The sequence below is a fragment of the Mauremys reevesii genome, linkage group 1 (genome assembly GCF_016161935.1).
Source record: "Mauremys reevesii isolate NIE-2019 linkage group 1, ASM1616193v1, whole genome shotgun sequence".
Lineage (NCBI taxonomy): Eukaryota > Metazoa > Chordata > Testudines > Geoemydidae > Mauremys > Mauremys reevesii.
Genome location: NC_052623.1, coordinates 237514310 through 237541368, shown reverse-complemented (window position 1 = coordinate 237541368; position 27059 = coordinate 237514310). Strand labels below are relative to the sequence as shown.

The 27059-nt window shown below is 44.7% G+C and overlaps 1 protein-coding gene across 11 annotated transcripts in view; it reads right to left on the bottom strand.

Annotated features, from left to right (window-relative positions):
• The window catches only part of EFCAB6 (EF-hand calcium binding domain 6), a 171592-nt gene that overhangs the window by 127179 nt on the left and 17354 nt on the right, over positions 1-27059 (bottom strand). For 6 of the 11 annotated variants that reach the window (XM_039512058.1, XM_039512059.1, XM_039512061.1 and 3 more), the window contains 4 exons: positions 25085-25305; positions 23525-23613; positions 15721-15787; positions 1159-1295 (listed from right to left, as the gene is read on the bottom strand). In XM_039512058.1, coding sequence (XP_039367992.1) covers positions 1159-1295; positions 15721-15787; positions 23525-23613; positions 25085-25305 — 514 coding nt within the window. Of the gene's footprint in view, positions 1-1158; positions 1296-15720; positions 15788-23524; positions 23614-24726; positions 24826-24936; positions 24988-25084; positions 25306-27059 lie in introns of those variants that run through there. The other 5 variants (XM_039512062.1, XM_039512063.1, XM_039512065.1 and 2 more) reach the window with 4 other exon arrangements.

Here is a 27059-nt window from a genome sequence, read left to right as displayed (position 1 = left end):
ACTTCCAACTGCCCTCTGAGAGAGGTGCCTCTGCTAGGGTTTATGACAGTAAAAGCTGGCAGGTACCCTGGAATCATAATGCCAAAAGTATCAAGTGTACTCCTAATTAATACTTAGCACTTACAGGGCAGAGCGTATTATATTTTAAACTCCTGTACAATCGTTAATTAATCCTCATATCACCCCAGTGAGGTAAGTATAATTATCCCCTTATACAGGCTGGGAAACTAAGCACAGAAAGGTTAAGTGATTTGCCTGAGGTTACCAAGCAAATCAGTGCTGATCTGGGATTACTCAGTGTTCCTGAATCAAAGGCCCATGCTCTGTCTGCTGACTCATATTCCCTCTCTGACTGCCCGCTTCTCAGAGACAGAATCTGTGTTTCCAGCTCAGTTAATTACCATGCTTGGCAATCAGGCTTGGGGCATGATGTCAAAGTTACAAGCTTTCCCTGACATCCCAATGGAGAGGGTATGTTCTGCCCTCCTTGACTAACATTGTGAAGAGAACTCATAGTTCAAATATCTCCCGTGACTCAGACAAGGAAAGCTAGAGGATTGAGCAAAAGATTGTTTCTTTCACCTTCAGTGACTGGAGCAAGGAAAGCACCTCCATTGCTCATCACTTCTCTCCTAGATCAGGTTCAGGTGGGTCTCACTGTTATCACCATTCAGCATGTAATCAGGTTGGGGTGAGAAGGCACCAGCAGTACCATTCCTGGAACTGATGTGAAGGGAGGGGGAAGGAATGTCTCCTCTGACAATCTTTTGGAGATCAAGGCAAAGAGGTTTTATCCCAAACACCAATCTCTTTGAGACTGTGGTGAGATCCCCATTCCCACCCCCCAACAATCAAGCTGCTTGAAGTTAGAAGGAGTTAAGATGCTAAGACCCATTCCTTTAGGAACTAGACTATGGAATTACTACCTCCCTCAGTCTACAGGAAGTTTCAGAGGCTGAAGTATGCATGTGGGTGATTAAAGTGATAAGTCCACAATATGGAGCAAGGCTCTTGGTAGCCAGCCAGCTTTTATCCTAATAAGTCAGTGTATTACCAAGCCACTCTCCAGAACCGGATAGCCTGTGCAGGTCAGAAGGCCATATAGGTCCCTTAACTTATTAATTTCAAGTACCATACAGAAATCTTTGACTGACTTACTTTTCATACTCTGCATCCTTCATCCTGAAACAAGTGATCTCAAGAATCCGTCTTAGCTCATGCCGCTGTATTTGTCCTGTTTGGTTATAGTCAAAAAGTCTACAGGTCTTGATGATGCTTTTCAAATTCTTTGAAATCTATAAATTAAACAAGAAACAAATACGGATGCAACCTGAAACACAGGCACTGGACAGGTTTGTTAATATAAAAAATGGCATTTTATACCTTTTCCAACAATGCAAAAAAAACAAAAACAAAAAAACAACCTTTTTGAGCACAGTGGGAAGTGTTACAAAATGACTATAAGACATGAATACTGTGCAGTTACTGGATGTTTTGAAGGCAATTTCCTCAGTAAATGGTGTTAGTAAAGTTAAAAAAATTTTAGGCAAAGTAATGAGTTTCAAATACAACTCATTCCTTTTAAGCAGTAGATAAAATATATCTTCCGCCAGTTACTGAAACCTAGAGATTTGCTAGAAACCAAATACTGCAAGATTGTGTATTTATGTATATAAGTCATTCACTCATGCAATTTTACAATTAATGTGTAGACAGGCTTGCTAATGTATTACTTTAATCAGTTACTTAACACTATAACTCTAAAGTAATAATTCAGTTTCATGGGTATTTATGTGTGGAAGTGGAGAAAGGGATAAAGGGAATTTGGACACAGACATCTTAGTTTTCAACAGAATAGAGCAAGAGTCAGGCTAACTCTAACTTTAATAACGTGAGACTTCAAGGCAGGGCCTGAGCAAGTGGGAAGTGAGTGGGAAAAACTGTAATAGATACTGTTTTTTGACCTTGTGTTAGATAAGAACGGAATACAGACTATAGCAGGAACTGCTGAGAAAAGTAAGATATCAGAAGGAAGAAGGAATATCAGAAGACACAAGATGTGATTGTTGATCATTATTGTCTGTAACAAAAGGTATAAACGCTTGCCCTAATTGTTTATCTAGCAGAGACCTGCCTGGGATGGGGGAACCCCTGTCCGGGATGGGGGAACCCCTGTCCGGGTGTACTCTCCCCTTGCAAGTGTCAGGAAAATAAACTGTCTCTGACATGTTGCAAACAACCTATGAGTGAAGACTCTGTTTTCTTCCACATATGTTTATTATAAATCAACAAATGATTAGTGTTCTGAATAAAGTGGAGTGAACCTCTTTTTTATTCAATTCAAATATTTACCAAAAATAAGGGGGTATGTTTGAGGGCAAAAAAAAGAAAACATGGGGTTTTGCTAGTGAAGGTGGTGACATTTACAACTGCAGTCCTTTCCTCTGACCCTGTTAAAAATCTGTGCAAGTCTGAACCTGAAAATGCAGTCATACACTAAAACATGACATTGTGGGGTTCCGAGCTTACTGTTTTTCAATTACTTCTATGTTGAATTTTGCTCAGTTTACAAGTAAGAAAAGTTTGCTTAAAAATACTGCTCTTTTTAACTACTGTTCCTAAAAATTCAAGCTGGGAATTGAAAGTCAAGTTGTGTTCTTTCTGGTTCACACAATAGGAGCAACAATATAGATTCTACAACTGGAACTAAACTGCCTGTTCTGATGAAGGTACATGAGCCAAAATAGAATCCTGTAGGCTATGCAGTGCTAGTAAGAGTATAAAGTAGCAAAACCTTGGGTGAAATCCTGCTCCCATTGAAGTCAATAGGAGCTTTGCCATTGTGAACTCCTTATTCCCACTGCTGAGCAGTTAATCCCAAGCATAGTTTATCTGACTGCAATGGCACAATCTATGGTTATACCTGCCCACCAATGTAAGTAAAGGGCCCACAGTCTAGTCCAAAGTAAGCAGAATTGAGGCATACAGTCAGGTTATGACTGTTCCATGGCAGGTGTGCACAGACCAGGATGATAGAAGGGAGCAGTTTCTTTTTGTTTTGGATGCGGACAAGGAGGAGGGAAAGCTGGTTTTACTCATAAAAAATTGCCTTTTGCTACTATGAACGGTTAAGACAACACAATAAAGTTCTAATATCAACAGGACTGGCAAAAAGGCAGAAATTTCCCAGTTTCACTGGAATGGGAAAACATTTCCACACATCTAGTCCCACACAACCTCAAGGTTTTCATAAGAAAGACTATTTATTAACATTTGATATCTTTTGGTAATCAGATTTTGTTAAAGAGGATCACTGTATGGTTAAAGAATCAAGCTTTAAATACTTCAATCCCCCCCGAATCAGAGATTCATTTCCTAGAAGGCTGAACTCAAATTTTCATCCTTATAAGTCAAATTGAGTACCATGCAGTTTACTACTGTGGCACTCTGTACCTCAAAGCAGCACCCTGGAAACCCCATATTCACTACTGTCATGATATGTTTTGTACAATGTATGCCTTGTGAGGTATCATTTTAAAGCTCATGATCTGTTGAAACCCGTTGTTCTGTCAAAATATGTATATCATTAGTGTTTATGAAGTGATGAGATTTTGCTGTATGGTTGTTATTGAAATATGTTGTAAATTTGGGAGTCGTCCATTGTTAGTTCTCCAGTGACAACAAAGGTGGTGATCCACACCCAGGCTGACATTAAACAACCATTAATCAGCAGGGGAGTTGTACACAAGAGATTTGCAATTCTGTAAGAGAAACACCACACAATGGGGATTGCTAAACCCTGTGACTCAGCAAGCCCCACCAGGCATGCCTGGGCTAGTTTCTTTCCAGGGACATGGATTAAGAGTATAAAATAAGGGTCAGTGGCATCATGAGGGCACCTTTCTCCTCCCCACCTACACTGGAAGCAACAAGAATGCAGGGAAAACAAATAACTGAACTGAGGAGACTGTTCCCAGACTTAAAGGGAAAGCCTGCCTATTAAGGACTGTAACCTACCTGCAATATCCGGTGGGGTGAGAAAAACTGCTTGATCCAAATATTGTTCAGTCTAATACAGTGGTTCTCAAACTTTTGTACTGGTGACCCCTTTCACATAGCAAGCCTCTGAGTGTGACCCCCCTTATAAATTGTATTATAAATGCTGGAGGCAAAGCGGGGTTTGGGGTGGAGGCTGACAGCTTGCAACCCCCCCCCATGTAATAACCTTGCAACCCCCTAAGGGGTCCCGATCCCCAGTTTGAGAACCCCTGGTCTAATAAAGTCTATGATTTAGACTGCATGCTTACCTTTTATTTTCTTTGGTGACTATCTCTGACTTCTTGTGCTTATAATCACTTAAAATCGATCTTTCTGTAGTTAATAAACCTGTTCTATATTTTACCTAAAACAGTGTGTTTTGGATGAAGTGCTTGGGAAAGCTCAGCTCAGGTTACAAAGGCTAGTTTGTATCCTCTCCACATCAAGGGAGGGGCAGACTGGGAATGAATTTATTCAGGTCAGGGTTCTGACCAGGGCAAGACAGTACAGTTCTGTGGTGCAAGGCTGGGGGCTTGGGAGATTTGCTGGTGCCTTTCTCTATGTGATTTGTGAGTGGCTCCGGGAGCACTCGTGCAATTTAGCTGGATGTGGGGCTGTTGTACTGAGTGATAAACAGCAAACCCCCCAGGTGCTGTTGTCACTAGCAAAGCATTGTAAGAGAGAGCCTGGGCTGGAGAGATAAGGGGGCATAACAGTACCCCAGTTCCAGGCTGTACCCCAGGGATCCTGTCACAACTACATAAAGATATTTCAGCTGATCATTGAACATGATCACCTGTTTCAACATTAGAAACGTTAGTCCTGTTTGCTCTCAATAGACATGAATGAGTCAATCACACTTTTCATTACAGTAGGTCCTTGTCTTGGTGTCTGGCCATATTGTCCTCTCTTACTACTGTTGAGTGCCAGTTGGCTACTACGTTCCACCTCAGAAGTAACTGCATTTCAGCAGTGTTACAAGAAGGTAGTTTGTGTAGCACTGGGGGAATCCCTCAGGCTCAAAAAAATAGGTATTTAAAGTATTTTCTTACACTTTGATGTGTAAAGAAAATTCAGTGCAAATCACATCCAGCACCAGACACAGGGAGTTCTAAATACAGTTTTTATGCAGACCACAGATTACCCTTCAAAGACTGAAGTACTCTACCTCCAAATACGAGGCTATCCACGCAACTGTATTTTGCTAGCAACATAATTATTGATGATCCCCATACTTCACACAACATATGCATTCCAAAGAGAGCCTGCACCCATGGATCTGAGCTTGTGGGGTACCACCTGCATAATAATCTCCTTCCTGCTCCCTTATTCTGTGGAATCCTCTCTGCATAGCGAACACAAAGTTTCACTTCTGAATGTTTGACAGGGCAAGCAGGGGAAGGTGGAGAGGGTTCACTGGTCTGCACTGCATCACTACATTCTCCCCACCCCAAACCCTCTGATTCTGTCTATACTAGCTTACACGGCCTTCCCCCCATGTGGTGTGGAACAACCCTGAAAGGGGTTTCAGGGGAATCCACAGGACAAGTGAGCCACCTATAGCACAATTCATAGAGGAATCATGTTGTTCAAGGGAGGCAAAATGATGGAGTGGGGAGGCAAGAGACCTATGTGCACATTTGCTGAGATTCCCTTGCATAGCTTGGGGGATATAGGGAGGGAGGAGTCTGACACCCACGGCTTCTGCAGGTAGCAAAAGCTGCTCCCCACTTTTAAGAGAATCTGAAGGAAATTCTGCAAGTGTAAAGAGAAAGTTACTCACCTTGCAGTAACTGAGGTTCTTCGAGATGTGTGTCCCTGTGAGTGCTCCACTCTAGATGACGGTGCGTCCCGGCGCTGTCGATCGGAGATTTTCGGTAGCAGTGCCTGGTTGGGACGCACGCACCCAGGTGGTATCTCCCGTCTAGTTGGAATCTTCCTGAGTGCGTGCGCCCCACACCTTCCTCAGTTTCTTCTCTACCGTGGAGAGTCATCTTAGTACTCCAAAGTAGAGGGGAGGAGGGCGGGGAGTGGAGCACCCACAGGGACACACATCTCGAAGAACCTCAGTTACTGCAAGGTGAGTAACTTTCTCTTCTTCTTCGAGTGCTGTCCCTCTGGGTGCTCCACTCTAGGTGAATGTGTAGCAGAACCCACTACGGTTGGTGGGACTTTGGAGATACGGCAGGGAGTACTGAAGATAGTACTGTATGACCTACTATTGTGTCTGCCGTGGTGTCTTGCGTTAGAGCATATTGTTTTGCAAACGTGTGTTCAGATGACCATGTAGCCGCTTTGCAGATATCAGGAATGGGAACATTGTGTAAGAAGGCAATGGATGCCAACATGGCTCTAGTGGAATGAGTTCTAATGTCGGGCAGTTGAAGATTCTTCGCATGGTAACAGGATCTGATGCAGTCAGAGATCCACTTGGACAGACGTTGTTTAGAGATAGCCATACCGTTTGATTTTTTCGGTAATGGAAACAAAGAGTCATGGAGACTTGTGAAATGGTTTAGTCCTGTCTAAATAAAAGGCAATTGCTCGCCTGACATCGAGAGTATGCAGGGTTGCCTCTTGTGGAGTCTTGTGAGGTTCGGGATAGAAAGTAGGTAAGTATATAGGTTGGTTGAGGTGGAAGGTAGATACCACTTTAGGAAGAAATTTAGGATGTGGTCTCAAAGTGACTTTGTCTTTGGAGAAGATTGTGTAGGGAGAGTGGGCCATCAGGGCACTCATTTCACCTACTCTCCTTGCCGATGTTATGGCAACTAAGAAAGCCACCTTCATGGACATATGGAGATGAGAGGAGGTAGCCAAGGGCTCGAATGGAGGTTTCATGAGAGCGTGTAGAACGAGGTTAAGATTCCATGAAGCAGCTATTGGGTGAATTTCAGGGTAGAGGTTTTGCAGGCCTGTGAGAAATCGTTTTATGGTTGGGTGAGTAAAGAGTGAATAACCTGCTAAGAGGTCATGGAAGGTGGTAAGTGCCACCAGGTGCACTTTGGTGGAGCTGAGCGAATGTCCGTCTTGTTTTAGTTCCAAGAGGTAGTCTAGAATGATAGGGAGGGTCACCATATTGGGCACTAAGTGATTACGAGAGCACCAGAGGGCGAAACGCTTCCACTTCTGCAGGTAGGTTTTATGAGTGGAGTCTTTCCTACTGTGCAGGAAGACATATCGGACTTGCTCAGATCAGGCTAGTTCATGGGTTTGGAACCATGAAGGAACCACGCTGTGAGGTGGAGCTTGAGGAGCTCAGGGTAAAGAGCCAGTCTATTGTTCTGGAAAAGGAGATCTGGCCTGTTGGGGAGAGCCCGTGGGTGACGGGAGGACATGCAGATTAGGTAGGGATACCACGTCTGTCTCAGCCAAGCCGGGGCAATAAGTATGACCCGGTCCTTGTGGTCCACAATCTTCCGAAGAACCCTGTGTAGCAGAGGGATTGGTGGAAGGCGTACAGGAGAGAGCTGTTCCATGGGATGAGGAATGCGTCTCCTGGGGATGCAGTTCTGAGTCCCACTCTGGAGCAAAACTGGGGACATTTTCGGTTCTGGGTTATGGAAGAGAGGTCTACTGACGGGGTGCCCCAGAGGGAGAAGAGCTGTTGAAGTATTGTGGGGTGCAGTTCCCATTCATGTTCCGTCGAGAAGTGCCTGCCGAGTGCGTCGGCGGTAGTGTTGTGGCAGTCTGGCAGGTAGGAAGCAGTGATCTGTATTTGACGTTATATACACCAATTCCATAGGCAGATGGCTTCCATGCAAAGAGAATGTGAGCGTGCTCCCCCTTGTCTGTTGATGTAGTACATACATGCTATGTTGTCTGTTAAGACTCGCAGGTATTTGCTCTTTATGAGGGGAAGAAAATGAAGGCATGCTTGTCTCAGAGCTCTGAGCAATAAGAGATTTATGTGTAGGTGCGACTCTGATGCAGACCACTGGCCTTGTGCCCTGTGTCCCCCTAAATGCGCTCCACAACCAATTAGGGAAGCGTCCGTGGTGAGCACGAGTGCTGGGGATCAGTTCTGGAAGGAAACCTTAGTGCAGAGGTTCTCTGGTCTTGTCCACCACTGTAGGGAAGCTTGAACGTTCAATTCATCCCTAAGGTGTGTCTGTTGGGTTTGAAATTGGAATTGAGCCAGCCCTGAAGACATCTCATGTGCAGCCTGGCGTACTGAACTATGAAGGTGGTGGCTGCCATATGACCAAGGAGCTGTAGGCAGAGTCTTGCCTGTGTCCTTGGATGAATAGAGAGCATGCGTTTGAGCTGCGTGATAGCGAGGAATCTGTGATATGAGAGCAAGGCTCTGCTCTGGATTGAGTTGAGATGAGCTCCGAGGAACTCAATCTGTTGTGTAGGTGTCAGGATGGATTTTTGGGCGTTTATTTGGAGGCCTAGGCTGTGAAAGAGGGCGATAGTGAAAGAGTAGCTTGGAGTGTCTCGCCATAGGAGTTGCCCTTGATGAGGCAATCGTCCAGGTAGGAGAACAGCGTGACCCCGTGTTTGTGGAGGTGAGCCACGAGCACAGCTAGAGTTTAGGAAAAAACTCCCGGCGCTGTGGAGAGGCCGAAAGGAAGAACTCCGTATTGGAAATGGTCGTGACCGATTGTGAAGCTTAGAAAGCGTCTGTGAGCTGGATGAATTGATATATGAAAAGAGACGTACTGTGGGTCAAGGGCTGTAAACCAGTCCCCTTGATCCAGTGCAGGAATTAATGTGGCCAGTGTGACCATTTTGAATTTTTGTATCCTCGCGAATTTGTTCAGTTGGCGTAAGTCTAGTATAAGCTCCAGCCCCCAGTCTTTTTCTGGGTCAGGAAGTAATGGGAGTAGAAATCTTTCCCTGGATGTTGCATTGGCACAGGCTCCACTGCGCCTTGCTGTAGAAGGTGAGCCACTTCTGCGCGAAACAGGTGCTCGTGAGGGGGGTCCCTGAAGAGGGACGGGGAAGGGGAGGAGGATAGGATATGAATGGACTAGAGTAACCGGACTGAACTATCTCGAGGACTCAGCGGTCCTGTGTAATTTGCTGACAGGCATGTTGGAAACTGGAGGCGGTGGCGAAATGGGCAAATAGGCTGTGGAATCAAGGAGTGGTCGCATAGACCCTGGACCAACATTTTAAAATTGTTGTTTATTCCCAGATGGATGGGAAGTGGTTGCTTGAGCTTGATTTTGTCTGCGCTTAGGGGGTCTAGCGCGATTCCTATTTATGTGGTAAGGTTTGGGTTGAGGCCGATAAGATTGTTGTGTATGTAGTCTTTGGTAGGGTTGGTATCGTTGACCCCTGGGAAGAGATGGGTGAATGCCCAGGGTGCGCAGTGTCGCTCTAGAATCTTTCATTGTATGAAGTAGTTCATCAGGTTTTTTTTTTTTTTTTTTAAAGAAAACAGTTTATATTTATCAAAGAGGAGGTCCTCCACTTTGTTCTGCAGGTCTTTAGGGATGCCAGATGCAGAAAGCCATGAAGATCTGTGCATAACCACAGCCAGTGCAGTTGTACGGGCTGCTGTGTCTGTCGTGTCTAAAGAGGCTTGTAGGGCTGTTCTGGAAATCAATTGGCACTCACTTAGAATTGATTTAAGCCCGCTGTCCTGTCCTCTGGAATGTAAGAGGCAAATTCAAAAGTTTATTGTAGTTATCAAAGTCATGCCTGGCAAGGAGTGCAAGGTAGTTTGCGATCCAGAATTGTAGAGTGGAGGATGTATAAACCTTGCGACACAAGACGTCAAGGCGTTTAAGGTCCTTGTCTTGCGGGGTGGACTGATATTGTGGCTGTTTCGTTCTTTGTGCAACTGCACCGATAATGAAAGAGTTCAGTTGTGAGAAAATAGGAAGTCAGCGTCCTTAGCAGGAACATAGTATCTACGTTCGGCTTTTCTGCAGGTTGGTAATAAAGAAGCTGGAGTTTGCAGAGAGCGTCAGCTGGTTCCAAGAGTGCCTCATTTATAGGGAGCGAAGTAGGGAAACTGAGGCTGCTGGCTGCGGACCTTAGGCTGAGGTGGAAAAGGCTCCAGTGGGGGAGGAGAGGGAGGTGCAGAGAACTCTGCTTGCTGTTGTAGATCAGGTTCGCTCTCAGTGAAGGTAGCCAGTTCAGGTGGTGGGAGTGCGCTGTGTCATGTTAAGAAGCGAAAGTGAAAGTGTGAGCGGTGCAGTGGGTCGGTTGGAGGTGCCCTGCAGGGGGTCTGCTGCTGGTGCAGGGGCGGAAGGCAGGCTCGGTGCCGACATTCTTCCTGGCACCGGGGCAGAGCACGCGGTCGGAACCGCGGCTTTTTTTTTTTTTCGTTCTTCTTCTTCTTCTTCCGCCCTGAGGCTTGCGGTGCCGACGGCTTTGTCGGCACCAGGGCAGAGCGCATAGCCGGCTCCACGGCTATTTTTAGCGCTGAGGCTTGCGGTGCCGACGTCCTTGTAGGCACTGGGGCAGAGCGCGCAGCCGGTTTCACGGCTATTTTTAGCCCTGAGGCTTGCGGTGCTGACATCCTTGTCGGCACCGGGGCAGAGCGCGCAGCCGGCTTCGCGGCTGTTTTTAGCGCTGAGGTGCTTGGTGCCGCGGAATCCTTCTGTGTCCGGGAGGTTGAATTTCCGCCTCTACGGTCTGTGGGAGCCATTGTTGAGGCGTGATCCGGGGCTGAGGCGCCTACCTTTGGCACTGTCAGCACAGAGGGTAGGGATCTCGCAGGAGACCCCTTACCCTTGCTAGAGTCTCTCCTATGAGACTGCTCTGCTTCTTGCCTCCGCTCCAGGGAGGGTGAAGCAATGCTCCCCACCGGTTCCGATCTGGCTGGGGAGGATGTGGGAGTGGGTTTAACTTTCCCCATCTCTGAAAGCGGCTGCAGGGATTTTTCCATGAGAAGCATTTTAAGCCGCAGGTCTCTGTCGTGCCGAGACCTTGACTCGAGGCTCATACAGTGGAGGCACTTTGCGGGGATGTAGGCTTCCGCGAGGCACTTCACACAATGTGAGTGCCCATCCAACCTTGGTATGGAGTCCTGCCAGAAAACACACCTCTTGAATCCTGAAGCCCCTAGCATTGTAAATTAGAAATGGCAGGGGAGAGTGTCTCAGTGAGAGACAAGTCTGAAGTGATTTTTTTTAACTAAGTAACTAACTATGTAACTATACTAAAGGAAGGGAAACAACTGGGAAGTAATTAATAATTATTTCTATGTTCTTTGTTACTGTTTCCTATAGATACCAGGGAAGAGAAGGCAGCACTGCTCTGAGTCCCGTCTTCAGCCGAGGACGGTTGAGAAGGAACTGAGGAGGGTGTGGGGCGCATGCACTCAGGAAGATTCCAACTAGATGGGAGATACCATCTGGGTGCGTGCGCCCCAACCAGGCACTGCTACCGAAAATCTCCGATCGACAGCGCCGGGACGCACCGTCACCTAGAGTGGAGCACCCACAGGGACAGCACTCAAAGAAGAACTAACAGTTGCTGCTCCTCTTCATAGCAGACTCCCTAGTAATGTAGAGAGTACTGCAAGTACTGAACTATTTATCTGAAGTAAAAATGGCAAAAATGTAAGGGTGGCAACTGTTCATTCTACAAAACTATACGCTGAGGAATGAGTCGATGGCAGGACTGGGATTTAAATCCAGGTCTCCTGACTGCCAGCCCACTATTCAAACCAGCAGAACATTCTGCCTCTCTCATTTTAGTGAAAACGCGTCAAAAATCCCACCATCACGTTGTCATTCTTGGTGGCAAAAGACTGAGAAGTCAGTTGTGCCTTTGTCACAGTCTGCAGCAGGGATAACTTGGAAGCACACTGCCTCTGCAGCAGTTCCCAGAGAAGCACAGCTTGTGCATCATACTTTTACAGGGTGCAAGATGTGCTTTCCTCCACACAAGGCAAAGTCTGCTGATCTATACAGGGCAAGAAAGGGAGAAAGGCCATAACCTTTCCATTTCCACAGCCCTGCTGGGGAGGCTACCATTGCTGGACTGAAGCAATCCGGGCTCCTGGCATCCTCTTTCCCTCAGCCTGCACACACATGCAGAAATTCTCACATTCTACCCTGGAATGGGCTTGGAGAATGAACCACCTTCTCATCCCTACAGGGTAGCCTCTCCAGAGCAGGGTACCAGGTATATAGGAAGGGCAGGGTGAGCAAGCTTTCACACCCAGAGCTCAATCTGGTGCCTGTGCTGTAGACAAACAGAAAACTTCAGCCTGCAAGGCTATCAATCCAGCACATTTCATGCACACTTTTTTTTTTTGCTTTGTTTAAAAAAAAAAAAGGAAAAATAAATGCATGAAAAAATATTCCTCATGCAATAAACACATCAATGCTCATTTTCCCTATATTCTACTTCGGGCCATTTTGTGTAAAATCTTTAATTAAAGTTTTTCTTTGAAATTGTCATCATCAAACCAGAAGAAAGAAAGTAAAAAACGGAAGGACACAGCTGTGCATATATGAAGTGCTATTCAGTACCAAATGAATTGGAACAAAATAAGTATCGTGACTGTTATGCTCTTAGTTTTGGCTCTGTATTCTCAGTAGCACAGTCTAACTTGTCACTTTATATTGATTCCATCTGTTTACACTCTGCAGAGTATTGGCTTCCTACGGTGAACATTTCCTATTTACCAGCTGGTAGAGATAGGCCAAACCAGATAGAAAAGAATTAGACTATTTTCAGAGCCTCATAAACATAAAATCAAAAATTTGGGGGGGAAGGGAAGCAGGAAAGTGGGGAGTGAGGAAGAGATACTGGGCCTAATTCTCATGTATAAAGCCCTTTATACATTCTAGCAATTCAGAGGGACCTTAAAATTAGTGTAATATATTTATGCGCACTTTAAGGCCTCTTTACACCACCACACTTTACTGGGGTGTAAAGGCAGCTTAGTGTAAATCAGGCTCAGTATGTTGCTTACCTTTAGAGACACTAGCAGTTTAGGTCCAAAACTAAGGATTAGTTAGTATGAATACTTATGCACAAACATCTCCATACAACAGCTAGAAGTGAAATCCCTAAATGTAAACCCTGATGCATAAGTGCATTATGGAGCCATCATTGTACTCTCACAAGCCTTCTTATAAATTTGCTTTTTCTAGTGGTTGGTTCTCTTCTTTTTCTTCGTTGCTGCCGCAAGCTCCTCAGGTGAATATTTTTGCTGCTTTTGTTGAAAGCTGTTTCAGGTGGCCAGTCTTACCTGAATCTAACTTTTTTTTTAATGTTTGGAGATACTTCACTGTTTGAATCAATATTTCCTTCCTTGCTTTTTTGTGCTTTTGGATAAGTAATCAAGGAGAAAATCCTGCCCCTGACTCTGAGGCTATGGAGGCTCTCTTAGCAGCAAACCCAGTGAACTTCCATTGTGCAAAGGGACCCCTTTCCCTTTGTGCAGTGCTTTGACTCTCTGTATTCTCAGGATTTGGGTACAGGGGGTGAGCACCCCTATGGGACACAGAGCCTTGCTCTGCTGGAGCATCCAGTGCAGTAGTATGCAGACAGTGCATGGAGTGGGCAGGGGAGGGGAAGGACCAGAAGATCTTCTGCTATACAAACCCTCTAGTCTTCCCCTTCCCACAGTGAGGGGAGCGCAGAAAGGACTGCACAGGCTACTCCAGCCACTGGGCTGTCTTAACTTCTTCTGATTGGCTCTTAAGCCACTCACTAAGTAGACAGAGATGATTCATTTTCTTCATCTTTATATACATCTACTTAGCATCTGGCCAGCTTCTTGTGCTGAGTACTGTATTTAGGATGTGCCACAAAAAATCCAGAATGTAATGGCCATTCTCCGCATATGGTATTACTTCCCTCCCATAGTCAAGTTTTCACCAACTCTTCTGATACTGGCCTATTGGGAAACTGTTATTGCAAGTGGCTACAAAGAAAAGAATCCCATGTTCAGATCTAGCTTCATAGCTTTGATCTTGCATTTGAAATATTCCAAATCTTTTCCTAGCTTTTCTTTGCATTTCTAAATATTTAGGAATGATTATGAAAGTGGCAAGGCTTACTTATGGCAAATAAAAGTGGTGACTGTTATGTCACAAAATCACTTGGACTAGATGGGACATCAAGTGGGTCATGTAGTCCATCCTCTTGCACTGTAGCTGCGTGTATTTCATTATAACAACACTCTGCACTTCTATAGAATCTTCCAACTGAGTATCTCAAAGTGTTTTCCAAGCATGAATGAGTCTAACCCTTGTGAGGTGAGAATTATTATCCTCTATTTTACAGATAAAGAAAAAATGGCATTAAAGACCCAATTTTTAGAAATGTGTGTGCACAATTTCCCACACTATCACAGTAATTAACACAAACATGTCCCTGTTAGATGGATGAAGGGCATTTTGGAGGAGCAGAGTAAATTGTGGTTTGGGAATAATCAATGTGCCATTTTACAGGTGAATATTTATTCAAGAGATTGTATGAATGAAGTGTATCTGAACATTTATTTATTTCGCTGGTTAATTTCCATAGTTTGGAATACTTGGGGTTTTTAACTAATATAAACCTAATATAATATACTAATACTAATATATATGTAGCAGTAACCTTACTTTTAAGTTGATAGCCTTTTCTATTAATGTACTTAAATATACATATCACCGCTGTTTCAGAATGTCCTTAAAAAAATAACACAGAACCTGGGAAATTAAGTGTACCAGAACACTAATTAGGACTTTGGGGGATATTTTCAATTAATAAATTTTGTAATAAGAAGATATCTAAGCTGTTTCTTTTGTGATATGACATACTCAACATGAAAATGTAAATGTTACTCTCCAGTTAGTTGCATATAGCCAAATGAATAAAAGCTATGACATTAATAATAACTATATTCATCTATGATTGATAGGCTTTTCTGCAGTGAGGAAAGATTGTCTTGGGTACAATCTGTCCTAACAGCTCTGCGATATGTTAATATTTTACTCAGACAAGAGAAAAGATATATTCAGATGTCCACCATATCTGAGGGGCTGAGGATGCTACTGCAGCCTGGAGGTTGCAACAGAAGCTGTAAAATAGGAAGGATTTTATTGTCTCCTCCCAATTTATGTGCCAAGCCTGTGCCAAACAGTGTAGGGAGCAGGATTTGCATGAGGTTATGTCCTAGGATGCTTTTTTGCTCACATGAAAATCTTGGGGTGTCGTGGGACATGAAACATGATGCTCCAGAGGGCATAGAACATTCTTCTGGTGAGCTCTGCACCATGGCAAATATTTGCTATGATCTCTGGTTGGCTTAACTGATGTCCAAGTATAATAAAAGATTACTACATTGATGCTGGATATTTTTTACTCCATCAGAGAAAAATCTATTTTACACTTAGCCATTTCATTATTACCTGAATCATCAGAAGAAGGTACTAGAGTTTTATCCATACAACATGGTGCCAGAGATCTTAGGCTGGATTCTCCACAGCCTGCCCCTTGTGTTGCCGTTTACTTTCATGCAAAGTGAAGGGCCTAAAATGCTGTTGTTCTGACTTGGTAGCATTTTTTTTTACCAACTTTGCATAAATTTAACTGATTACCCAACATGCACTAAAGTGAAGCATCAAGCCCCTTAAATGAATCCGGCCTTTTATTCAAGCAAGCAACATCTAGAACTAAGAGTACCAGTACCATTTATGAAGTGCCAGAACTTAACTTATAAAGTAAATAACCAGTTTAGCAATCAGTTTCTGTTACTATCCACCCCTACGGTACCTTTTCCTTTAAGAGGGATTCCAGCTGACTCAATGTCATGGTTTGGCTGCCTTGGCTATCATTCCATCTAAAAATAAATAATATTAACAAAAGGATTAGACATAAGGCAAATGCATTACATTACTGTTGTAGACCAACAATGGCCCAATTATTGTTATCAGTGAGGGTTTTGCCTAAGTATGGAATGAGTAAAGACTGCAGGAATGGGCCTCCACGGTGATCCTGCACAGGGCTCTGGACCTGGCTGCACTGCCCTGCTGCACTGGCACAAAGTGTCACTGAATCTGGTGGATCCAGCTCCCAGATGATCTCCCCGTGCAAGTGGATTCTTGAGCAATGTAGAGACATTGTAGCTCCTACACCTGGCACACCATGGCTGACAATGTGGAGGATGTGGCTGGAGGACAATAGCATAGCTTCCCTAAGCAATCCCCAGCTCTTTTCACAGCCACTGGGGCCATTGGCAGCTGATACTGATGCATGGCTGGACCAGGGAACAAGACTGACACACAAAGGAGTCCTCGAATCAGGTGAGTACAAAGGACACTCTCAATGCCCAGCTGCATCAAGTGCTCCTCAGCCATAAATGAGGATCTAGCCCTTTGCATTTATAAGATCATTGTCAATGATCTTTTAACATGTGAGATCTTTTAGAAAAAGAATGGCCCTACTCTCACCCATTTACTTACATCAAAACCACAGACCAAGTCATTTTCACAGTTAACAATTAACATGTTTTATTTTTCTCAACGAATCTGACAGATTCTAAATTCCTGTTTTCCCAGGCTCTTCCCCTAACTAAGGGCTTGACCCTGAAAACACTTATGCAAGAAAGTACTCGTGTTTATCTGCAGGACTGAGTGCTAAAGACCAAATTCTGCCCTGACTTACAGCCCACTGGGTTCACTGAGATTGTGTGGGCTTTAAATCCGGGCAGAAACCAGCCCTAAGCTCCCTCTTACAAAATTTTCTCTGGAAAAACAGCACCTGCACTGCCCTCCTGTGGCAAACTCCTGTAAATTAAGCTACAGCTATCCCACATTTATTTTTGCTTCACATCATTTTCTGACTTACATTGTGTATAGTTTTAATACATGTCTACAAGTATTTGGTTGGCCAAAATGCAGCATTTTATAATTATAGATTTGATTCTGTTCTCTTTAACCAGTATAAACCAAGAGTTTATGAACTAAACTCATTCTGATTCCATGTGAAAGTGAGAGGAAAATCAGGCCTCACATGTTTAACCTATTCATTATTTTTTCCATGATATGAAAAGGGATTAAGCTTTCATTTTGTGCATGATCCTTCATTCTCTATTTAATTATTTTTTGCTAATTAATCACAAGCTTTGCAAAGCTCCTTTGTTTTTCTGGAAGATAACAGCCTTAAATTTCCTCCTCCCATTTTCTGCCTCCCTTCCTCTCCTCCTCTCCCTTCCTCCTGTTTCCTTTCAGTGGACTACTCCCACTATTGTTTCCCCCTCATTCTCTGGGAGGTTTGTTAACTTTACACTTGACGGTAAAAAAGCTGGGTCAGAATCTGTAGAATAATTTCTAAGACAACTGTCTGTCAGAGCCTGGATCATCTGCTCCCACAGTCAAACCTGCAGGAGAGGGAATCTATGAAAGGAAATCTCCATGAGGATTCCATTGCAGAGTCCCTACCCGGTAGGGTGACCAGACGACCCGATTTTATCGGGACTGTCCCGATATTTGCTTGTTTGTCCCGCGTCCCGACCCATGTGCGGTCGGGACACTGGACAAACAAGCAATTTTGCCCTCCCGGAGGGACTCTCCCCCCGCCCTGACTTCGCCCCCTCCTTCCCCTACAGGGGCGAGGAGCCGGCCGGGGTCACCCCCAAGCCGATAAACTTTACATGGCCCGCTCGCGCGGCCCCGAGCCACTCTCCCCCTCCGCTGCCGGGGTCTGGAGCCCCGCGCCTCTCCTGCTCGGCTGCGCTCCAGGTGCGGCTCCTTCCCAGCGGGGTGGCGGGACATGCCGCATGTGCTTGGGGCCGCGGGGAGGGCAGCAGCCGCGGTGCGGCCGGGGCCTGCTAATTTCCCCGGCCCCTGCGAAACAGCTTTTTGGCTCCACCCCTGCATCCCGATATTTCATTTCTATGATCTGGTCACCCTACTACCCGGTCATCCCAGAAAGGGGAGGAAAGGGGAAGGAAGGGGAGGGAGGTTAAATTATATAGTGCTTTTGGAGCAAAGCTACTAGGTAAATGTAGGATTAGTTTTACTGTATAATATACAGTATGGTACTCAGAGAATGCTTTGCATTATACCTCTCAGATGTTCCTCATGTAAAGGGAAGGCACTCATTTTAATCCCAAAGTTACCTACCTACCACACAAAATTGGTACCTCCACACTTTTATTGCTGAAAGTGATTTATATCAGAAGTAAAGGAGGATTTAAAATTGAAGCTCCAGAGAGGAGAAAGTTACTCACCTTGTGTAGTAACAGGTTCTTCGAGAGATGTTCTTGTGGGTGCTCCACTCCAGGTGAAGGTCCTGCGCCTTTGCTTAGAGAGTTTTGCAGCAGTGTCTGTATGGGTCACGCGCATGCAGTGCCTACCTCACATGCTGTTGGTGCCTCAATAGCGCACGCGACCCAGACTCCTCAGTTCCTTCTGTACCCCGGAACCTGCTCCAAACTCTGAAGTAGAGGGGAGGAGAGTGGGTAGTGGAGCACCCAGAGGGACACTCATCTTGAAGAACCTCAGTTACTGCACCAGGTGAGTAACCTTCTCTTTGAGAGAGAGATGTCCCTGTAGGTCCTCCACTCCAGATGACTGAAGAGCAGTGCCGACCTCAGAGAGTAGGGGCTTCGGAGTTGGTAAAATAGCCGTTGATAGTACAACTTGACCAAGTCAAGTATTCACCTGAGGACCTTGCATAACAGCATAATGTTTAGCAAAGGTGTGTTCAGAGGCCTAGAGGGCAGCTTTGCAAATGTCTATAAGGGGAACGTTGTTTAGAAATGCCACTGCCATCAATACTGATCTGGTAAAGTGCATCTTGATTCCCACTGGAGGTTGTATGCCTCTTAAATGATAGCATAGGTGAATGCATCAGGATATCCATTTAGATATTCTTTGAATGGATATGGAGTTACCCTTAGAGCATGCTGTGATAGAGATAAAAAGTTTCAGTGAGACTCTAAATGGCTTGGTCCTGTCGAGGTAAAAAGACAATGCTCTCCTAACATCAAGGGTGTGCATTGTGGCTTCAAAAGTGTTGGTGTGTGGTTTAGGAAAGAAAGTAGGTAGTTGTATTGGTTGATTGATGTGAAGGACAAATATACTTTGGGAAGGATTTGGGATGGGTTGGCAAAGTGACTCTATCTTTAAAAAAGATAGTATATGGTGGGTCTGCCAGGAGCACCCCGATTTCTCCCACACGTCTAGATGATGTGATTGCTATTAGAAACGCCACTTTCACGGACAGTTGTAGTAGGGAGCAGGTTGCTAAAGGTTTGAACAGTTTATGCATCAGGGCTGTTAGGACCAAGTTTAAGTCCCATGGTTGCATAGGTGGTCTCATGTCCAGACAGAAAGTTTGGATACTCTTAAGGAATCGCTTTGTGATACGGTGAGCAAAGATTGTAGTGTCACCAATTTTGACACTAGTGTCACTTTATTGAGCTGAGGGAAAGACTGGATTGTTTCAGTTCCATGAGGTAGTCCAATATAATTGGAAGAGGTGCAAATGCTGCAATGGTTTGTCTGGTGGAACACCATGTAGTAAATCTCCTCCATTTGTGGAGATAGGTGCTACGTGTAGAATGTTATCTACTGTGTAGCAGCACTCTCTGGACCTACTCAGAGCAATTTAGCTCATCATTAGAGAACCATGGAGGAGCCATGCCTTGAGATGTAGCATCTTCATGTTGGGGTGTTGTAGTTGGCCCTCCCGTTGGGTTAATAGGTCTGTCTGTAGAGGGAGTGTGATTGGGGTATGTGCAGACATCCATGTTACGTACAGATACCACGCTTGTCTCGGCCGTGTGGAGGCTGTTAAGATTACTGAGGCCCTCTTGGTCCTTATCGTCAGTACCACTCTCGATAGTAATGGTATCAGTGGAATGCATATAGAAGGTCTGAGTTCCAAGCGATCATGAACGCATCCCCCATCGATTCTCCAGACTGGATCTGGAGCAGAATTTGGGGCATTTTGTGTTGCATGCTGTCATGAACAGGTCCATTTGTAGGTAACCCCAAGTTTGGAATATGTCTTCTAGGATGGCATTGTTTAACTCCCATTCGTGATCGAGGAGAAAACATCTCCTGAGCTCATCTGCCGTGGTGTTCTGGCATCCGGGTAGGTAGGAGGCTGAGATATGGATATTGTGCTGGATGCACCAATTCCAGAGTCTCATAGCCTCGGTACATAGAGAATGCAAGACTTCAAATTTCCTTATCTGAGGAAGGCAGTTGGGACACTGCTAGTGGTAGAAGGCATCATTGTTGTGGTCTCTGTTTCTGTCATTGCTGCTGTTGTTCCTTGTATGGCCTTTCATGTTGCTGTGTGTATGCCGGGTATCTAGGGCACTCATACGGTTGATACGTGTATTGTCTCCTTCTTGTGGCAGGGGTATGGATGCCAAGGGACTGAAGGGTAGCCCATGAATCTTTCATGTTGTGCAGCACTTCATTGGTTTTGGCTGCAAACTGTTTTTCTCCATCAAAAGGGAGATCTTCAACAGTATTTTGTATCTCCCGTGGTAATGAGGAAGAATTGAACCAGGAAGCTCAGTGTATGACTGAGGCCGTAGCGGTGGACCTGGCAGCCACGTCAGCAGCATCCAGTGAGGACTGTAGAGCCATGCATGAGATCATCTGCCTTTCAGAAACCAGAGCTTTGAATTGTTGTCTCTTTTCCTCATTAATTTCATTAATAAATTCCATAAATTTACCATAATTCCTGTGGTTCTATTTGGCAAGTAATGCCGCATAATTTGCCACTCTGAATTGTAGCAAAGACGAAAAGTATACTTTGCGGCCAAATAGGTCCAGTATCTTACTCTCCACCAAAAATGTTGTTGTTTACTCCTTTGGTTGGCCGCTTCCATAACCAGTGAATTGGGTGCTGAGTGTGTGAAAAGAAATTTGGATCCCTTGGAGGGAGCGTAATATTTTCGGTCTGCCCTCTTCCAGGTTGGGGGTATTGTGGCTGGAATTTACCACACCATCTTGGAAGGTTCCATGATAGTCCCGTTGATTGGTAATGCTATCTTGGAGGAGGCTGATGTCTATAAGATGTCAGTTAACTCATGCTGAGTTTCCGGCACTTCCTCCAGAGCGATCTTAAGCTCATTAGCCATTCTTTTGAATAAGTCCTGAAAGTGAGTAAAATCATCTGCTGTGGTTGGTGGTGAAGGCAAAATAGCCTCATCTGGTGAGGAAGATGAGTTGTTATTGGTTGACGAGGTGTCAGGAGCAGTGCCCTCTACCTATTGCACCATGGGCTCTTCCCGTGTTTCCAACACTACAGACTGTGAAGGTGGAGGTGGAGATCTGGTGTCGTCCCTACGTGGACTGGGGTGGCTGCTATGGTGTCTTCTATAAGACTTCCAGGGACTCCAGTATGGCCAATGACCTAGGAAGGGCATGGGTGGTCCCATTCATGGGTGGGTATACTAAGGTGGTATATCGTGAGAATATGAGGACCATGATCTTAATGGTCCGGCAGCAATAAGTGTCTTTATTGGTGAAGAATGGTGTGGGGAGAATGCCCCTTCAATCTCATCATCTCCATCACTGGAAAACTGTGATGGTATCAGAGACAGCTGATGATGCGGTACTGACACCACCGGTGAGACATCAGTGCCCAATAAAAGAGATTCTGGAGTTGGGGAGACAAACAAATCTTTCTGCTGCATGAAAAGGCACTGTGCCGAGAGCATCGGTGCCAAGGGGCAGGGTGCCGATTGCACTGAGCTGAGTCGGTGCCCGAGTAACTTGTGTCAGCACCGTCACGCTAGGCGCATTCATCTGTGGCACAGGAATAAGAGTGGTTGTCAGTACTGTCTCCTTTGGCACTATTGACGGTGCCATGGTGGAGACAGGCAGCTTAAAGCCATTAGCCTTCGCACCGGAGCAGTGGGTACTGGCGGCGGCCACTGCACGGACAGCGCCGGAGGTGCCTGGAGCATCGTAGGTGCTGAGCTGCGGAGCAGTTGGCACCGATGAAGCTGATTAGGTTGGTGACCATTTTGAGGTGATGTGCTCTTTATGAGGCGAGAAAGCTGGCTGCTTTTTTGCCAGTTTCTTGTCCCTAGAGAATCTTAGCGTTGAGAAGACCAGTGACCTCTGCCGAGAAGAGGGTTCCTGCAGGGCCGCCCAGAGGATTCAGGGGACCTGGGGTCTTCGGCGGCAGGGGGCCCCTGCCACCGAATTGCCACCGAAGACCCGGCACTTCGGCGGCGGGTCCTGGGGCAGAAGGATTCCCCCCGCTGCAGGGTCTTCAGGGCACTTCGGCAGTGGGTCCCGGAGCATAAGGACCCCCCACCGCCGAACTGCCGCTGAAGATCTGGAGCGGAAGAAGCTCCGGGGGCCCGGGCCCCGCGAGAGTTTTCCGGGGCCCACAGAGCGAGTGAAGGACCCCGCTCCGGGGCCCCGAAAAACTCTCGTGGGGGCCCCTGTGGGGCCCGGGGCCTGGTGCATATTGTCCCACTTGCCCCCCCCTCTGGGCGGCCCTGGGTTCCTGCCCAGGGTTGGAGGCTGGTCTGAGGGACTTTTCCATGAGGAGGAGTTTAAGCCTCAGGTCCCTGTCTTTTAGTGCCTTAGCCTTCAGTTTATTACAATGGGCACATTTCTGGGGAATGTGGGATTCCCCCAGGCAATGGATACATTGAGAGTGTCCATCTGAGATAGGCATTGCCTCTCTGCATGTTGTGCATCTTTTAAAACCCAGTGAACCAGGCATTTTCTAACTGCATTATCGGATGTAAAATAATTTCTTTTTTACAGGGGCTGTAAGTCTAACAACTGAAACTTATCTGACTAAACTAACCTAAAACTGAAACCTAATTTACTAATTTATATAATCTGTCTAATTGAAAAACGAAGGTTTTCAATGGGACTGCTGAGCTCCATCTCAGGGCGGGGACAGTAGAGAAGAAACTGAGGAGTCTGGGTCATGCACGCACTATTGAGGTGCCAAAGGCACATGAGGCAGGCACCACACATGCACAATCTGTATGGGCACTGCTGCAAAACTCTCCGAACAAAGGCGCAGGGATGCACCTTCACCTGGAGTGGAGTATCCACAGGGACATCTCTCAAAGAAGAATGTTATTTACATTGAAGAAATGAATCCCACAGCATTTTAACTTTCCTGCCAGAATAATGTTTGTGAGTCCCTCAGATTGTGTCTTTGTCACGCACTGCATCCTGCAAGTTGAGTTATATGTTTTGAGTATCCCTAAAAAATGTTAACCTTAGCTCATATCTAACTTCTCATATACTCAGTTACACTTACTACTAGTTAACAGAATATACCAATTAGGCTTGAAGCTCTATATGTTTACATTACAAGATCAATGGCCTGACAGACTACCTCCCCTCCCTTCAGTGATCATAGAAGATCCCTATGGCAAATACACCAATTGTTTATATGGAAAAGCAATATTGAAAAAGTACTTAATGTTTCTGGAGCTGTTTGTAACACGATGTAACAGCTGGAAACAAAGAGAGCTAGAACCATTTAACCAGCCTGCTCTCTGCAGACCGCTAGCAAGTGATCCATGATCACAGTTTGGGAACAATAGGATTACATAATAAGAAGCTCTTACCTTCTTTGCATGTTGGCACTTTTGGCAACCCTAGTGAACTTTGCCAGGAAGTCAAGATATGGTACAGTAATTTTGCTAGTCATCGGAATCTACATTTCAATAAAAAGAGTGTTAAATAAATGGATTTCTAGATAAATCCTGTAATGAAATCTCATGGGACTAAAAAAAATCATTCACTTCCATTATTAGTTAACTACTTTATTAAAATGCAAAAATAATCTCCTCTGATAGCCTCTTGCTGGAGGATTTATCAGATATACATTGATACTATACTTGAGCCTAGACAAAAGGTGAGAAGAAATGACACGCAGTACATGCAACAAAAGAGAGGCTATCTCCTACATTTATAAGGGAAAAGGACTTAAGGATCATGTAGGTCTTTTCCTCACACTAACTCTGTGTCTATGTGTGAAAATATATCCCATCTAATCCAACCGGTGAGACAATCTTTCCCTGTGTACCACATGCATATGTAAGGTATTTCCACGTATTGATCCACATATTGCTTATTTGGTATAATCAAGGACCCTAATTACTTACATTTTAACTGAAATCAGTGCTGAATTTTTAGAGACCAATATTTTTAAAATGTGAAGATAACACCTTGTAACAGCTCAATATAAGTGAAAAATCAAACAACAAGTATGTTGGAAAGGATATAAAACCTAAAATCTGTGAAACCTTAGGACAGAAAGTCATGGCCACAGGGGTCAGGACTGGAACTCCAGAGGGCCAAAAATCCATCTTCTATTACTCATTAGCATTACAAACCATTGGGGAGAAGGGTAAGTATGTTGAAAGCAATAGAAACAATGGTTTGGAGGTGTGTCGTATAACTCTTTGCAGTTCACTGTACAGTTCTAAATGTTGTTGTACAACAGTAAAATTACTAAACTGAAAAAAAGGAGAACTTTACAGAGCTAATACCAGGAAGCAGACCCCATGGACAAAGAAGTTAAGATTTTCAAAGTCGCCTAGAGGACTTAGCCACACAATTCCATTTGAAATTAATGGGCGTTGTATAGCTATCCCCTGGTGGGTTTTGAAAATCTCAACCAGTGTATACAACTAATGGTCTTTAAAGAATATACTCCACCCTAGCTATGGCTTAAAGGTGGGGAACAGACAACTATCCTTCCTCCCAATTATTCATTATTTTACAGTGCTCAGCTCCTTACAATATAAATAAGAACGTGTCCTACCATGACTCAAAGGGTTTTCAATCTGATCTTTCTCCAGGAATAAGACTGCATAATTTGATTAATTATCACAAAAGCTACCAATGAATTGTAACTTCTTCAGACAGTGGGAGAAATAATGCAGACGGGATCCTTTAAAAGAAATACAAATGGCCAAATCTAGTTCATTTTACTCGCATAAGTAATTCTATTGTCTTCACTAGAACTACTCACATAAGGCAAGAAGGATTTGGCCCCATCTATCATCATTTTGATAAAACCAGACCTGCTCCTGCTCCCACTGAAATGGAGAGGAAATTCTGCCATTGATGTGGATAAGAACAGTCCCCAAGTGATTATACACATGTATAACATAGCGTACCTGTGCCAGCACAGAATCAAACTGTGCTTGTGTCAGAGGAAAAAGAAAGGTTTCAATCACTCTCCTGAATTCGCCTTTTGTGACTGTTAGGGTGTGATCAATATCAATTGTCTGAAATGCTTTTTTAAGTTCACCTTCTTTTTCAGCTGTCTTTTTAAGTAAAATCTGCTCAATTTCTGAGGAGGACAGTGTGGGATCTGGGACAGAGCGCACAGATGTAGCTGTAAAACATATCAGACAGTTATTAAACTCTTAAACCTGGCAAAATCAAATGTGGGGTTTTTTGCTGAGAATTCAACATAAATCAATCCATCCTCAGAGATATCACTGTAAATTAATTAACATTTGTGCAGCACTTTGAAGATCAAAAGCAATATAAAAGTGCTAAGTATTATCAAAAAAATTCCCAATGCTTTATTTATAACATTATAGCCAAGACACTGGTTAACTTGGAAGATACTCTAAAAGAGCAGTTAAAGTTACAAAGTAAAACATATGTAAAGTAATTCACAATATATTTGTCCATCCCATCCCCACTAGCACTCTACCTTCAGACTTCAGCAGGGATAAAAAGACCTTGTATGTCTTTGCTTTGTATCATTTAGATGCTTTATTCAGTTATTAAACTCCTTAGTGAAGTCATCTGCCAATGATGTGTCAGCACAATTGTTTGTGTGCTGACTCCTTTGCAGATAAGCATTTTAACACACAACAGCCAGCTTGCTGTAAAAACACCCATGGGAAAGGAGGGCTGGAGAACTGGACAGCATGGTGATAAATAGTGTAATCCCTACTCAAGCAAATTCCCCTTGACTGCAGTTAGAGCTTTGACTGAGTAAGAACTGAATAAGGACCACAGGATTTGGCCTGATATTTCTCCTGCATTTATAGGGCCAAATTCAGCTACTGATACAAATATAATACTTCCTTTGAAGACAATAGGAGCTGAGCACCGTAGTCTAAAGATTGAAGTTAGTTGTGCATTTACATTTTTCCGTACTTTTGAGGCAAGTCCTGCCATCAGTTGGCACACAATATTTCAGTTGCCTTCAATGGCAGAATATGGCCCTTTATATTATTTACACTTTACTGCAGTTTCTCCTCCACACATCTTCTCTGTGACAGAGTGCTGAGAACCGGCAGCTGAACTAGCACAGTTGGTCACTATAAATCCAATTAGTTCCCCTGAAGAGGGCCTGACTGAGGGAAGGGACGGCTAATTACTAGATCAGCCTGGACTGGGGAAGAGCTAAGGAGCGAATTTCCCCATTAACTGCAAGAGTAGAAAAGAAGCACAGGAAAGCCATGCAAGGGAGAAGATGAGAGAGAGAGAGAGAGAGAGAGAGAGAGAGAAAAGCCAACCAACCAACCAGGCCAGAGTAAAGGGAGAACTCTTCCCCCTCTCATGTTTGTATAATACTGTAAATAAGAATTGTTGCACTGGACTGTCAGAGGGTGGTGGTTAGTAAAACACAAATAAAGTACACAGCAGTGGTTATAGACCAGAGATGTCAGAGCCATTTATATGAGGAGACAAGAACTGAGGGCTGTGCCCTGTCACAAGTGGGGACTTGTCCAGGAGCTGCCTTATCTGTACTGACCGAGAACCTGATGGGGGAACCAGTGCAAAGGTTCAGCAGCCTGGGCAATGGAAGAGACATTGCAATGGCTCGTAGAACAGCAGACGGAGATACAGAAGACCCTGGAGAGAAGACCTACCATCACCCGGAGAAACAGTGCGTGCTTGCTTGCCTGGCAGGCTGAGCAACAGAAAAGCCTACAGAATTTTATTTGAGAGCAAGCCCATGTGCCGCAGCAGCAGCAGCTAATGTGATCCTGCAGTGGGGAACAGCAACCAGACACAGGTGATAGGTGTCTGTAAGATGGGCCCTGCAAATGATCCTGACGCATTCTTGGTCAAGCTCAGGCAACTTAAAAGGCTGTAAAGCCAGGTCTACACTACAGACCTGTATCA